Genomic DNA, 14,345 nt, shown 5'->3' with positions numbered 1-14,345 from the left:
AAGTTCCATCAGCTCAACCCTTTACGCTACAGCATCGACTGCTCACATTGAGCGCTACTGTAAAGCTCTTTCCCGACTACTCACAATGACAACAGGATCTTCATGCTACAGTGATGACCGGTTGTGATGCCCGCTCTGCACTTTGTGCTACAGCAACAACTGTCCGTGACGCTCCTCCGCTCCTCACGACCCCCTCCACTGTGAACAGGACTCTTTGAGCTAAACAGAGAAGATAACTTGTCAGTGGGAGTAACGTAGTCCCTGTATCTGACCCATGCTCCAACACAGTCGGCCTGAATTTGTGACTTTCTCCCAGTGTTGCACAACCAGATGGCTGCAGGTGGAGCTGTGTGCTTTTTGGCACTGTTTTACACTTAAATCTTTAAAAATTCATAATTCCAGCTCAACTGATTGGATTTTTGTTGCTTTGCTCTTGTTTCATTTATTAAATTGAGGTCTATTGTTTCTAAATTGGTGTGGGATTTTATTTATGTTGTGTTTTCTTTTTATCACTGTTTGAAGTGCTGCATAAATACTTTACAGATTGCCTCTAATTTAAGCCTGACGGCTCCATGCCAAGCTACCAGGGGGTGAGCACAGCTTAATTTGGGGTTTATTTGTGTCTCACCCCGACGAATGGTGTGGTTTCTGCTTGAGTAGGGTTTCACCTTCCTCAAACAGTAACCTAATTTCTCACAGGTTTTCCGCTGTTCATTTCTTGGTCCCCAGGAAGGATGGATGCCTGGGACCTGTCTTGATCTCTGCCTTGTGAACTGGTTAATCCAATAGAACATATTCAAGCTGCTGACCTTGAGCCAGGTCCTGTTGGCCTTGAACTCTTGATTGATGTCCCTGGACCCCTGATACACCTTATTTGGGCTTTCAAATCTCTCTGTCCAGAAGTGCTACTTGCAGTAAATGGTGGCTCCGAGAACTTTCACGGCCAGATTTACAAGTCCCTATCGTCACCGGAGCACCACTTTTAGTGACACTCCGGTGGGGCTGTGGAGTGCGCCGTATGTACTAGGTGGTGTTAAGCCACAAAAAACGCCACCTCGTAAATATGGTCCCTTCACACGCAGCACTTTGCGTGGAAGGGGCATGCAATGGGTGTTGCTGTAGGCGTTCCACAGCAACACCCATTGCATTTTGACACTGCCCAAGATTTATGAAAAATCAAAAATCTGAGACAGCGCCAAAATTTAATGCCACTGCAGTGGTAGAGTCAACATGGTGCAACATGGAGAAATGGTTTCATTTCTCCTCATTTCTTGCTCTTTCCCTGGGTGCTGGGTATTGTTGTTAATACAGCGCATCCCTGCGTTTTGAAAATGACGGAGCACGTTGCTGCCAAATTTGGATGTGGGTGCAGCGATGAAGAATCTTGTGGGAAGAATCTTCCCACTAGCAGATCACCTAACAGACATCCTCAGTGTGAAGGCAGATGCTCTCAGTTGTCTCTCACTGGAGGACCACAAGTGGAGCTACACATTGAAGTGGCAAAGGCAATCTCCAGATTGGGGTTTCCATTCATGGATCTCTTTATGACAGCCCAAAACATGATCCATCCTCAGTTTTGTGCCATACACTTCCCTCTTGATTCCTCGGGTGATGCCTTCAAGTGGGGATGCTTTCAGGTTCAGCTGGTCTTGGCCCTGCTGCATCTATTTCCTTTGATCTCAATTCTTTCAAAAGTATTGTGGTAGAGGCTGGAGCACAGCTGATTCTGACTGGGAAAGACTGATATGATGCGCTGATTGGCTGACACGCAGCACTCGACCGCACCTTCCTCTCCTGTGCCGAACATGTATCCCGCAGAAATATTTTGCCGAAAGCAAATCAATTTTTCTTCTTGATTCTCTGATGTTGGTGGATAAGCTATTGCTAACCATGTTTTGTACTTCATTAACACTGAATGACTGTGGTTGAACCTCATTTTTTACCACAAATTTGATTAAAATACTAGGTTCCTGGTGGTGGTGGTATGTGGTATGTAGTATGCGGTATGTAGAATGTGGTATGAGGGAATGTGTTGCTATAATGATTCAATTAAAATGTCTCACTGTCCACCAAGTGAATTTGTGAGCGTTACAGTGTGTACATTACTAGTGATGCTGAAAATCCCTTAAGGCCCCTTCCAACAATCCTCTCCAACTGCATATAAACAAACTGCTGGTGGAATTGGAAGACTGTTACATTCTTTAGTTTTCTATAGGTAACAGTGGTAAAATGTCCTAAAAAGATGATCCCCCTATGTTCACAGTTCCCTTCAATATCCTATTATTTCACAAATATGGACCTTGGCTAATGTTGTAATTATACAGGACCAGATGTACAAAAACACTGGTTGTAAAAAGTGGCCACAAATTATTCACAGACGTATGCACTTATAGACAGCATTGCAAAAATTTCACTTGTACGAGGTTGTAGAATGACCTGCTGAGTGACTAATATTTTGGCAGGTCACTATTTGTGATCTCCAAGTATTGGCTGCAAACCCACCCTTTTCCACACATACGTCACTGTTCACCAACATCATCCAATCTCAAGACATCACTGTCATCTCCTATGTTGATGACACCCAACTCATCCTTTCCCTGACAGACAAAACCACCACTGCCAGAACCAGCTTCATCAACTGCATGACCATGGTAGTAGACTGGATGCGAACCAACGGCCTGCAGCTCAACTCCAACAAGATGGAAGTACTGGTCTTCGGCAATAGGACCTCCCTATGAGTCTCCACCTGTTGGCCGTCGGAGCAAAGACCAACATCCACACCCACAGACCATGCAAGAAATCTAGGGATCATCCTAGATGACAAGCTCAACATGACGGCTCAGGTCAACACAGTGTGCACCTCCTGCTTCCACGTCCTAAGCATGCTGAAAAGAAATCAATATAAAATATATATTTGAAAATATTCAAATGGTTGCCTCAGAACACCATATGGACCGTCAATCAAAGCACTTATCACCAGCAGGCTGGACTGCAACAGTACTCTCTAACCCGGACTCTCCAAACAACTCCTACACAGACTCCATACAATCCAGAACATCACTGCAGGACTCATACTTGACCTCCCACGCCTCACCCACTTCACACCGCACCTCAGGAAGCATCACTGGCTCCCCAGTGACAAGTGCAGGCAATTCAAACTTCTAACGCACACGCAAAACCCTACACAACGCAGGACCAGAGTACCTGAAAGGCTGCATACACTTTCACCAACCCATCAGACACCTATGCTCTTGCCTCACTCTCATTCGCAAACATTCCCAGCATCCGCAAAAGCAAAACCTGAGGTTGCACAATCTTCTACATTGCACCCAAGACATGTAATGACCGCCCTCTAATCATCAGGGCGTCCTCTTTACTTCTTGAGTTCCACAAGAACTAAGGACTTGGCTCTTTGTATAAGCACCTTGGGAACCAGAAACCTACACACCTGCCCAAGCGCCTGGATACTCTCTAGGGTCATTAGTGTGCTATACAAATCAATATAACATAAGATAACATGGATGGTGACTTGACTGAAGAGCAGAACCACAATCCTTATTTTTGAATTCCCATTAAAGCAACTGGTGCTGAACTAAAAACAAATCCCATTTGAGAACCCATGGTTGGGGGCAGGACGTGGGAAGCTGTCCAACGGGGGCAATGTTCCTCTTCGCAAATATGTTACCAACTCCTTTGAAGAGCTGGTAACTTTTGAATGGTTACCAACCACAACTGTGGTTGCTATACATTGATTGATACATACTATTATAAAATGCAATTAAAAGGGGAAGCCCCTTACAGCCCATGCTTTTCTGACTCACTAAATGGGTTTATTACATAGCAAAAAGTAATTTTGCAGTTTCAAGCTCTTTGAGTTTGTGAAACGCTGGGTTTGCAGAAGCAACATGACTTGTATATCTCGCCCATCCTCACTGGGCGAGAGGTGATATGACAGGAGCCATTCCTAAAGAGGTTCTCCCAACCCTCGCTCCTTTCAGTGATGCTTTCACTGAAACACACACTAGTTGTGGAGAGTGTGCTCCCTTGCCCAGGAAGCCGTACCCTCACTATTTTTTTAAAGTGGACAAAGTCGATCACAATATAGGATTACTTACGAAGGTATGAACCTCTTCATCAAAGCCCCCTATCTTACCGAGGAGGAGATGAGACAGCACTGTTATGATGCTCAGTGGCGAGAAGACTACGTTTGACATGCGATCGTTTTTGAGGACCTGCTGAAAGAGCCTGAATGAGAACTTGGTTAATTCTTCTGCCAGAATCTTGGTGTCGTTCTGCCATGCCTCGTCTACGCAGTGTGGCCAGGGTTTCGAAAACCCATTCTGCCTGCACCAGTTGGTATCCTCTGTGGTCACGGTTGTGGGTTCCTGGGTGGTTGAGGGCATCGTAGTGGTGGCTGCGTCCGTGGAGTGAGGCTGATGCTCACAGCTGTCTTCCTCTGCCTCATTGTGGATCCCTTTTGTCCCATGTTCTACCTGATGGCTGCTCTCGTTAGATAGAATATTGCTTGTGAGGTTGCTCGTGGCCTCACTATCCCCAAGATCTTTCACATCCATCGTGTCCTGAGGCTTGACCTCAGTCTCTCCTGTAGAATCTTGCATCTCATGCTCTGATTTTTCTTCATCGTCCTTTTTCTCTTGGGGCTCATTTCTGTCATGCTTAGGCTTGTGAAGGTCTGTCCGCTCTGGAGGTCTCTCCTGCTTGGGTATTTGATAGCTTGAATCGACCAACTCCTCTCTCTCTCCTGTGGTCCCATTTTGGACACTGTCGGTATTCTGCTTGGTTTCAGCCACATCTGGCCTTGGTTGGTGACCGGTCGCAGATACACCACTTGTTTCTCTTTCGGATTGCGGCTGCCTGAGCGCAGTGATATCATCAAAGGCTTTTCTTCTTCCTTTTTTATGAAGGACTTTGTAATCCGTGGCTGGCGGGCATTTTATCCTTGCTCCTGTATTTTCTGCAGCACTCGTAGAGTCAGGCAGCGTTTTATCCTCTGCAATCTGGAAAAATAAATTACAAAGAGAAGAGTTAGGGGCTTGCACAAGTAGATGTTTGCATAAGATCCAAGACAAGAAGAAGTGGGGCGAAACGTTACCAGTGGTTCATCGTTTACTCTAGCACTCGTGGGTACTGATTATCTTCTTGGATACTATTTTTCCACTATGAATGCTTTGTTGCATAAAACACATATCTACTTAGAGTTCAAACAATTATGTATTGGAGGCTCAATTTCACAACTCACTCCCGAAGGAGTATCTCGGTGCTGTGCTAATCAGGCAAGCTGAGACATTCTAAAAGAGGCAAGTTTTAGCATCTTTTTGGAGTTTATAAAATCTGGGCAGGTACATAGGTAAAGAGGGAGTTTATTCCAATAGTGCGGGGCATATATGAAAAGGATCTGCCTCCAGATCTTGAGGTGTGACTGGGTGGGGCGGTAATAGCACTTTGTTTGAGGACCTGAGCTGTCTGGAGGGCTGATACTGACTGAGTCGTGAGTGCAGATAGGCGGGATGGGCCTTGTGAAGTTCCTTAAGCATCAGAGTTTGAAAACAGCCCACTTTCTGGTAGGCAACCAGTGCAGTTTTCCTACAATGGGAGTAGGGGACGACCGTGCTGGTAGATTGCAGATCAGCCATGTGGATGTATTCTGCGTTACCTGCACCTTGGTCAGAAGGGTGTAATTTACTGCTACCATAAGCATTCTCCCATTGTAATTTTTTCTTTCTAGGCTAGGTCCCGGATACACACACAGAGCCACCCAACTATTACAAAACACGTCCTTTAACATTCAGCCAGATCTATTGCCTTTACCAAGGTTTGTTTCCTCTTGGAAGAATACTCACATAAGCCATGAGAGTCTCTTTAATGTCTAATCATCCGGTTCTATTATCCCAAGAATGGTGAATCAATTTATTGTGAAAATATTCCTACCTTAGCAAACGCTTGGCAACCTGTTTAGAGACACATTATTCCACAACTGAATAATCTACAGGAAGGTGAGGACTTCTGTCTGGGGCTCCTTCAGTTTCACATGTGTAGTACCAGGATAAACAGTGTAAGAATGGAATACCTGCACACCATCACTCAGTACTGTTTGAAAATCAATCAATCAATCAATCAGTGAGTTTATAAAGCACGCTATGTACCCGGCAGGGTTTCGAGACAGGATCATGTCATTTGCAACAACTTCTACTGATTAATTAAAATCTCTCCCCTAAGAGGTCAATGCAGGAGGAGCCAAGGCTACACACTACTAAAAACTCATGACTTCAAATTCCAGCTTTCTGTGGACAGCGAGCCAGGAAGCAGTAGACAGAGGAGCAGACAGCTCATCAATGACTCAAACAAGATGAAGTGAAACTGGTTGGGTGCTGTTCAACAAACCAGAATTTGCTCAAAAGGTCCTTCATTTGGGCCATTAGCCCCCGACCTAGACCAGGTACTAATGTCTTATACAATGGCACGCCACCCTCTGTCTTATTTTCCCCTCACAATAAAGCCGGCGTAATAAACTTGGTGGAGAGGTCATAATTCTATTACTATAATACTATATACTTTGATCTGCATTAAATATGGGTCAGCAAACTGCTAATTTTCTAAAACCATGGAGCTCGACTCATCTTTGTTCCCTGCGGGAGAGACTATGCGCCTGATTTAGATATTGGCGGACGAGTTACTCCTTCTCAACAGTGACGGATCTCCTGTTCACAGAAATCTAAATTCCATTATATTCAATGGGACTTAGACTTTGGCGAACAGGATATCCGTCACCGTTGGGAAGGAGTGACTCGGCCGCCAATATCTAAATCAGGCCCTTAGTTTCTATCTTACTTTAAAGCCGAAACAGTATAGCAGTCTTGCACAGAATTCACCTAAAACTGCTCTCTAGTCTGTCTGAAATATTTATTACCCAAGCACTTGATTACCCATACCCAGGTGAAGTGACGTGTGGTTCTTTCGTGTGTGCGAGTGCTGTGTGGCTTTAGTGGTATTGACTTTGCCACCCTAGCTGCCTGTCCCCTTAATATGGATAAGTACAGGTAGCATCCACTTAATTCAGTGACATACATCAGCCATAAAAGTGCAAATAAAAATCAATAAAAACAAATGAATTTATAGTCATAAAATACCTATGTACAACTGGATACCAATAAAAATATCCATACTTGATAATAACATAAAAATGATCTCATTAATTTTCATAATTTGATAACACAGAGTAAAAATTTCACCACATCCCAGCATATGTGCAACGAAGGTAGTTACTGAATATAGACCACAGTTTCCTTACAAAGCCTAAAATTAGCATCTTTCAAAATAGGCAGCAGGAAGCGATGTCCAGGAGAAACACAGACCTCATTACGACTTCAGCGGTCTTTTACAAAGACCGCCGAAGCTGCGGGCGTGAACATACCGCCAGTGCTGGTTTTGCACCCTATTATGACATTTCTGCTGGGCCAGCGGACGGAAACAGCGTTTCCGCCTGCTGGCTTAGCAGAAAAGTCACCACAAAATTGTGCAATGAACACTGCAGGGGCCCCCAGGTGCCCCCTAAGTCTCCATACCGCCAGCCTTTCCATGGCGATGTTTACCGCCATGGACAGGCTGGCGGATGGGGACTCGTAATCCCCAGGGCTGCCCTGGCAGATTAGAACTGTCGGGACCGCCAGGCTGCAGGCTGGCGGCAGCCTGGCGGTATCAGCGGTATTACCGTCGCCGCTCCGCCACAGTCATAATTTGGCCGCCAGACTGTTGGCAGTACTTCCGCCATATTATCGCCTCCCGCCGGGGTCGTAATGAGCCCCATAATATTTACAAAAAAAACAGTAAATGCTGTGTGAATTGAGTAGATTGATCATCAGAGGGACCTAATGGTAAAATCAATGGATATAAAGTCGGCAAGAGAAACGCCACCATAAAGTGCAAAATGTTAAATCTTAAGCAAGTTAGCAGATGCCTGTGAAACCTAATGGGAACCCAAACCAAGTACGAATCGGCCAGTGGGCTTGTGGTGTGCAGAGGCCTTCCTGAGGTCCTTGCACATTCTCAATGAATGGCATGAATCAAGGAATCTCTCTTTTAAGACATACTTCAAAGGGGAGGGCGAACCACTGGGATTATCAAAAAATCTGAGCTACCAAGGGAGCGGCGGAATTCCTTGATGTACATCAACCAAAGGATCTTTTTTGCCCAATCCAGGAGTAGACGATCTTCCACTACTTGGCACGTAAAATTATTTGAAGGGTTAGACCAGATAACCACAGAAAGGCGGGGCGAAGCCTGGTTATGTCATTTAAATCATCCAGCCCTAATGCACTATGGCACAAATCTGTAGAGGTACATTAGGGAACAGAAAGCAGACGTCTCAAAAATCTATTCTCCACTTTCTGTATTGTATCATCCCCACATTCATTCTTGTGTCACTATGAACCGAAATGAGCTGTCTGTGCCTTACCTTCTCATGGTGGTCACTGCAAAATCCTAGAGAACCAGGAACAAATTACTGGGAGATGAAGATACAGAAACATGGAATGAGTTCCCTCTTCAGTCAAGTCAGCGCTTAAATGTGCCTCCTTTAACTAACACTGGCAGCTACCTTCTAAACTGAGCCACCTCTTTTCTTGATACCCTCTTGACTCAGTCTCTGTCCATATACTGAGATTTTCTCAAGCTTGGATCAAAGGCCTACCATGCCGTTGAGAATCCCAAACCTCCCGCTATGTCGATAGAGAGATGCACATGCAGAACAGCCACAGCTAATGAGGGGAAAGTAGAGGAAGGGAGAGAGAGATCTAGGAGCTGCTCATTACCTTCCCTGTAACATTGAGGGGGTTGTCAGGCTCAGCAGGTAATGGGGTATTGGTGGTGGAAGAACACACAGCAGTGAGTAAAGAATACTGCAGAAACGATGCAAACAAATACTTGATGGCGGCATAGCTTTACGCCTTGGAAGATGGCCGCCCGATAACTAGTGAGTGAGTCGCTCCTGCCATTTTGTCCTGGTTTATGCACTGGTGTCTGTACTTCCCTCACCTCAGTACTTTAATCAATAGCGTCATACACTGTTCAAATGAATTTTCAGGATAAAGTCGACCACAACCGACACCAGGTAGTTACATTACCTGTAAACCTTTGCTTGCATATTTATCTGTGGATTCCTGCCATTTTTGAAATGCAGTGGCTAGAATTCCTTCTGCTTGTAGTAACTATTCTGGGGTCACTTTAGACAGTATCCTATTTTACTTCAGCTGGCTTCCTTGCTGATAACCTACTTATTGCATAGAACTTGCAATTCTTTTATGCGGAAAACGTGTAATCTGAAATTCAGTGCACCTCATATTTGATCGTATTCCAATAATTCTATGTTTTCAGGCCCTAATCCACTCTCAGGATTACTTTCTGACATGGAGAGTTCCGACCTTTTTCTGCAGTCTTCCTTAGTATCTAACTTGCTGATGTCTCAACCTCTAGTTCCAGTTTCTTCCAAATCTACTTCTAAAGCAAATAGCTCTTCTAATCTTTCCTCACATAAAAGGGTCAAAAAAGATCCTCGTTCTCCAGTCAAGTCCCTCTTTTCTTCTAATGTAGAAATTATCTTGGAGGAAATTCATGCTTTCAAGCCTTATATGGGAGAAACAATTCTATGCCTACAAAATCTGGATAAAAAATAGTTTTCTTTAGATGCTAGGGTCACTGATCTAAATCACAAAATAGGAATTTTGCACAATGCTCATAATCAACTTTCATGTGTTGACACTAGTGTTTCCACTAAAAACATATACTGAAGAACTGGAAAACAGAAACCAAAGGAATAATCTTGGCATTTATGTACTGGCATGTGGAAGGTTCAGATTCTACCTTATTTTTTCACTCCTTTATCCCAAATGTTTCTGGAATGCCATAAGTTACTACTTTAAATATTCAACAACCTCATCATCTAGTTTATGGGGGTGATTCCTAGATTGGCGGGCGGCGACGGGAACCGCCAGAAGACCGTACCGCGGTCAAAAGACCGCGGCGGTCATTCTGACTTTCCCGCTGGGCTGGTGGGCGACCGCCAAAAGGCCGCCCGCCCGCCCAGCGGGAAAGCACCAGCAACGAGGAAGCCGGCTCCGAATGGAGCCGGCGGAGTTGCTGGTGTGCGACGGGTGCAGTTGCACCCGTCGCGATTTTCAGTGTCTGCTAGGCAGACACTGAAAATCAATGTGGGGCCCTGTTAGGGGGCCCCTGCAGTGCCCATGCCATTGGCATGGGCACTGCAGGGGCCCCCAGGGGCCCCACGACACCCGTTTCCGCCATCCTGTTCCTGGCGGTGAAAACCGCCAGGAACAGGATGGCGGTAAGGGGGTCGGAATCCCCATGGCGGCGCTGCTTGCCGTGGAGGATTCCCTGGGGCAGTGTCCCGCCGGTTTCACGTTTCTGACCGCGGCTTTACCGCCGCGGTCAGAATGCCCCCGGAAGAACCGCCAGCCTGTTGGCGGTGCTTCCTCCGTCACCTGCCCTGGCGGTCATAGACCGCCAGGGTAGAAATGACCCCCTATGTGTCTAAACTTGTGACAACCTCCCAGTCCCCCAGAGGTTTAGAATGCACTGACTTGCGAAAGGTTGTTAGGGCCTTATTTCATAGATGGGATCCAATTTATTTTTCACACAAGATTATGCACAGGTGAATTTGGATAGGCGTAAGAAGTTCTGAAGATGCGTCCTGCTCTGAGGTCCCTTAATGTATGCTTTGGGTTATTTCATCCCTGCTTATTTAAGATCACCTATCAGAACAAAACAACCACTTATGAAGATATAGGCCCTCATTACAATCCTGGCGGTCGGCGGAGAAGCGGCGGTCTTACCGCCAACAGGCTGGCGGTAACATTTTTGGAATTATGACTATGGTGGTTACCACCATGGTCATCCGCCACTTCTCCAATCTGACCGCCAGGGCGGAGACGACCACCGGGCTGGAGACCTGGGTCTCCAGCCCGGCGGTCGTCACAATACCGCCGGCGGTATCATGACCCGGCTGACCGCCATGGATTTCATGGGGTTTGAGCACTATCAGTGCCAGGGAATTCCTTCCCTGGCACTGATAGGGGTCTCCCCCACCCCCACCCGAGTCCTTCCCCTACACCCACCACCACCCCTGCCACACCCAAAGGTGGCAGGACCCCCCTCCCCACCCCTACCCCCAACAGTACATTACACATTCACACCTGACACACACGCAGGCACCACCAACACACATACCCGCACACACACCAACATACATGCCAACAGCCACACATACAGGCATACGCACACACCCACATTCAGACATACACGCACACATCCATACAGACATACATACAGACAGACACGCACTCATTTCCAAACACACAACACCCCCGCATGCATACACGCACTCACACACCCCCTCTACATATACACACGCACACCCCCATGCACGCACACAACACACAACACTCCCCCACCCCCTCCCCTAACGGACGATCAACTTACCTGCTCCGTTGATCCTCCGGGAGGGGACAGGATCCATGGGGGCTGCTCAGCCGCCACCACACCCTCAACAGAACACCGCCACGCCGAATCACAGAACGTGATTCGGTGGGCGGTGTTCTGTTAACGTGGCGGTGGAGGTGGAGCAACCTCCACTTCCCCGCCGACCGCCAGTATGGCTGCTGGCGGCTCTCCGTCCGGAAAAGGACGGAGGGCTGTCAGCAGTCATAATACGCCGAGCGGAAAACCACCACCACTGGCGGTCTTCAGCACGGCGGTCCCTCAGCGGTCTTGTCAAAAGACCGCCGAGGTCGAAATGACCCCCATAGTGTTATTTCAGAAATTCATTGATAGTTGCAAAGTGGAAGTCATGGACATGACAACACTTGTTCCACCTTGATTTCTTTATTATCATAAACTGTTTTCGATGGTGTCATTGAGCGTACTTTATTCTTCTTCTTTTTCATTTTCTTCCATTTAGTTACGTTACCTCACCCTGCTGGAAAGTTCCTACACCCGTCTGTGTGGACTGACTTCCTCGCCGTTATTTCCTGAGGTCTAGTGTGTCGTACTTCTCATTCTTGTCTATTTTCTAGGTATGTGACATATGTTATGCTATGTTTTCAGTATGTTAATCCTGTCTTATTTGCTTCTTTTGTTTCTATTCTCTGTTCTTTCCTCACTTCTTTCTCTTCACTTTCTTTTCTATATCATTTAATATTCTTTATTGTTGTGATTCATATGCATTTATAGCATTCTTCTTACATTTTTAATCACATATTTATATTATAGTTGAAATTGTAGGTTTATAACTTTACCAAAAAACCCATGGAATGTTAGGGGGCTAAGTTCACCAATTAAACATCAGCATGGCTTTTCCTAGCTGGTGAGGCTGGGTACTGATCTGGCTCTACTACAAGAAACACATATTCTTCAAACTCAGATTAACAAACTTGCTCGGGCGTGGGTAGGCCATTTAATTTTCACCTCTGATTAAGAAGAAAAGAACAAAGATGTCACGGTTTCGGGCGGGTCTGATCAGGACTTTGGTTGGGACACCCCTTGAGGTCACTGAATATCCTAAAGAGGTAGTACACTGGGGCAGAGGAGCAGCTAAAGGCATACACGGAAAGGACAGCTACGGATAGGCACAGGAAACAGGAAAGTAAAAGCAGAGCAACCCTTGTGTGAACAAACAGGAAACGGATTACCAGTGGACAAACACGCTGGGGTTGTACACAGAGTAGGGCGCAGAACCTCCCACAGTGACAGGGAATCTCAATGCCTCTGTGCAGTTTGCTCTTACAGATAGTCACCCTGCCAGCCCCATAGAAAGGAGGCAGCAGAAGTGATTCTGTCTCTGGACCCTAGAGCACAAACAAGGATAGTACTTACATACACAGGACACGCTCTTGTGGGTCTAGCTGGAAACACAGTGGCGATTCCTGAGAAAACAGCAATAGCACACTGTCACTGTTAGGCACGAAATACAACGTATAACACTGGACAAGGATGGGGGCTGGAATTGCCTCCTGGAAACCAGGAGCCAACCCCAGTGCACAGGAGGACACGTATACACTGGTGAAGACTGATAGAACACTTACCAGACACAAAGAACCAAGAAGAAACAGAAACAGAAGGGAACAAACAAAGAGGCAGAGGCAAGAACTAGGAACAGGCTCAGGCTGAAGCAAAGGCTGGTCTAGGACTTGAAAACAGGGTGCAAAATTCTGGCTGGGACAGACAGAGACAGGACTGGGAAACTGAGAACAGGCTCTGGCTGGAACAGGCAAGGACAGGACTGGAATACAGGGAGTAGGAAATGAGCAGTAAACAGGACTGGGAAACAGAGAGAAGGTTCAGGCTGAAACAAGGCAGGAGCAGGGCAGAGAAACTGGGGGCAGGCTTTGGAAGAAACAAACAGGTACAAGGCTAAGAAGTAGGGAGCAGACTCTGGCTGGAACAATCAGGAGCAGGGCATAGAAACAGGAAACAGGATCAGGCTGGAACAGAACAGGAACAAAACTGGAACACCATCCGACAAGGGGTCTGTAACACAAAGGAATTGAAGTCCGATGCACGACAGGGAGCTTGAGGAAATGGCTGCTTATAAGCAGTTCCAAGCTGGGCTGCACAGGAGAGGTTTCAGGTGTGTGTGGTTTCGGACACTTGCAAGTCCTGGAGGAGAGGATCCAGTGAAAAGGAGCAACTGGACTTTTCCCATTGAAAACAATGGGAAACAGAATCCGGGTTTTCCTGACTACCAAGCTGTGCATTATGGGATTTGCAGTCCCAAGAAGCAAATGTAGTCCTACACAAGTGTACCATGGAGAAAAGAGAAACAAACAGGAGTCAGCAAGGGACTCTAGATAGGTGTTCAAGGTGATTCCCAGGCTTCTGACAGTCCCCTCACAGCACCCCCTGGAAATGGGACGACCGAGTCGTAAAGTCGTAGAGTCGTAAAGTGATTAAGAAGAAAAGAACAAAGATTTAACAGAGAACAATATTTCCCTTCTGAAAGACCTCTGAAATTTTGGCTGAATTTAAATCTTACTATTCTAAATTGTACACACCTGAAGTAACCTCATTTTAAAAGTCTATTATCCAATATTTAACACAGATTCCTAAAGGTTATGACTTATTTATGGATTTTTCTCTTCTAGAGGATGAAACTACTATTACAGAAATACTTTCAGCAAATAATTTGATCAGGAAAGGGAAAGCTCCAGGTCTGGAAGGATTTTTCAATAGAATGTTATCTCAATTTTTCTAAATAACTTCTCTCTAAAATGTTTACATTATTTTCCTTCATTATTACAAAAGAACACGCAGACGGT

General features: G+C 45.9%; 1 protein-coding gene across 1 annotated transcript in view; it reads right to left on the bottom strand.

Annotated features, from left to right (window-relative positions):
- Positions 1-14,345, bottom strand: part of SERPING1 (serpin family G member 1) — a 138,137-nt gene that overhangs the window by 87,698 nt on the left and 36,094 nt on the right. Inside the window, exon 3 of the mRNA XM_069233060.1 lies at positions 4,154-5,018. Coding sequence (XP_069089161.1) covers positions 4,154-5,018 — 865 coding nt within the window. The remainder of the gene's footprint in view (positions 1-4,153; positions 5,019-14,345) is intronic.

The sequence above is a fragment of the Pleurodeles waltl genome, chromosome 4_2, assembly GCF_031143425.1.
Source record: "Pleurodeles waltl isolate 20211129_DDA chromosome 4_2, aPleWal1.hap1.20221129, whole genome shotgun sequence".
In the NCBI taxonomy this organism is placed as follows: Eukaryota; Metazoa; Chordata; class Amphibia; order Caudata; family Salamandridae; genus Pleurodeles; species Pleurodeles waltl.
Note: the sequence above shows the minus strand (reverse complement) of the source record. Positions and strands in the feature narration are given on the sequence as shown.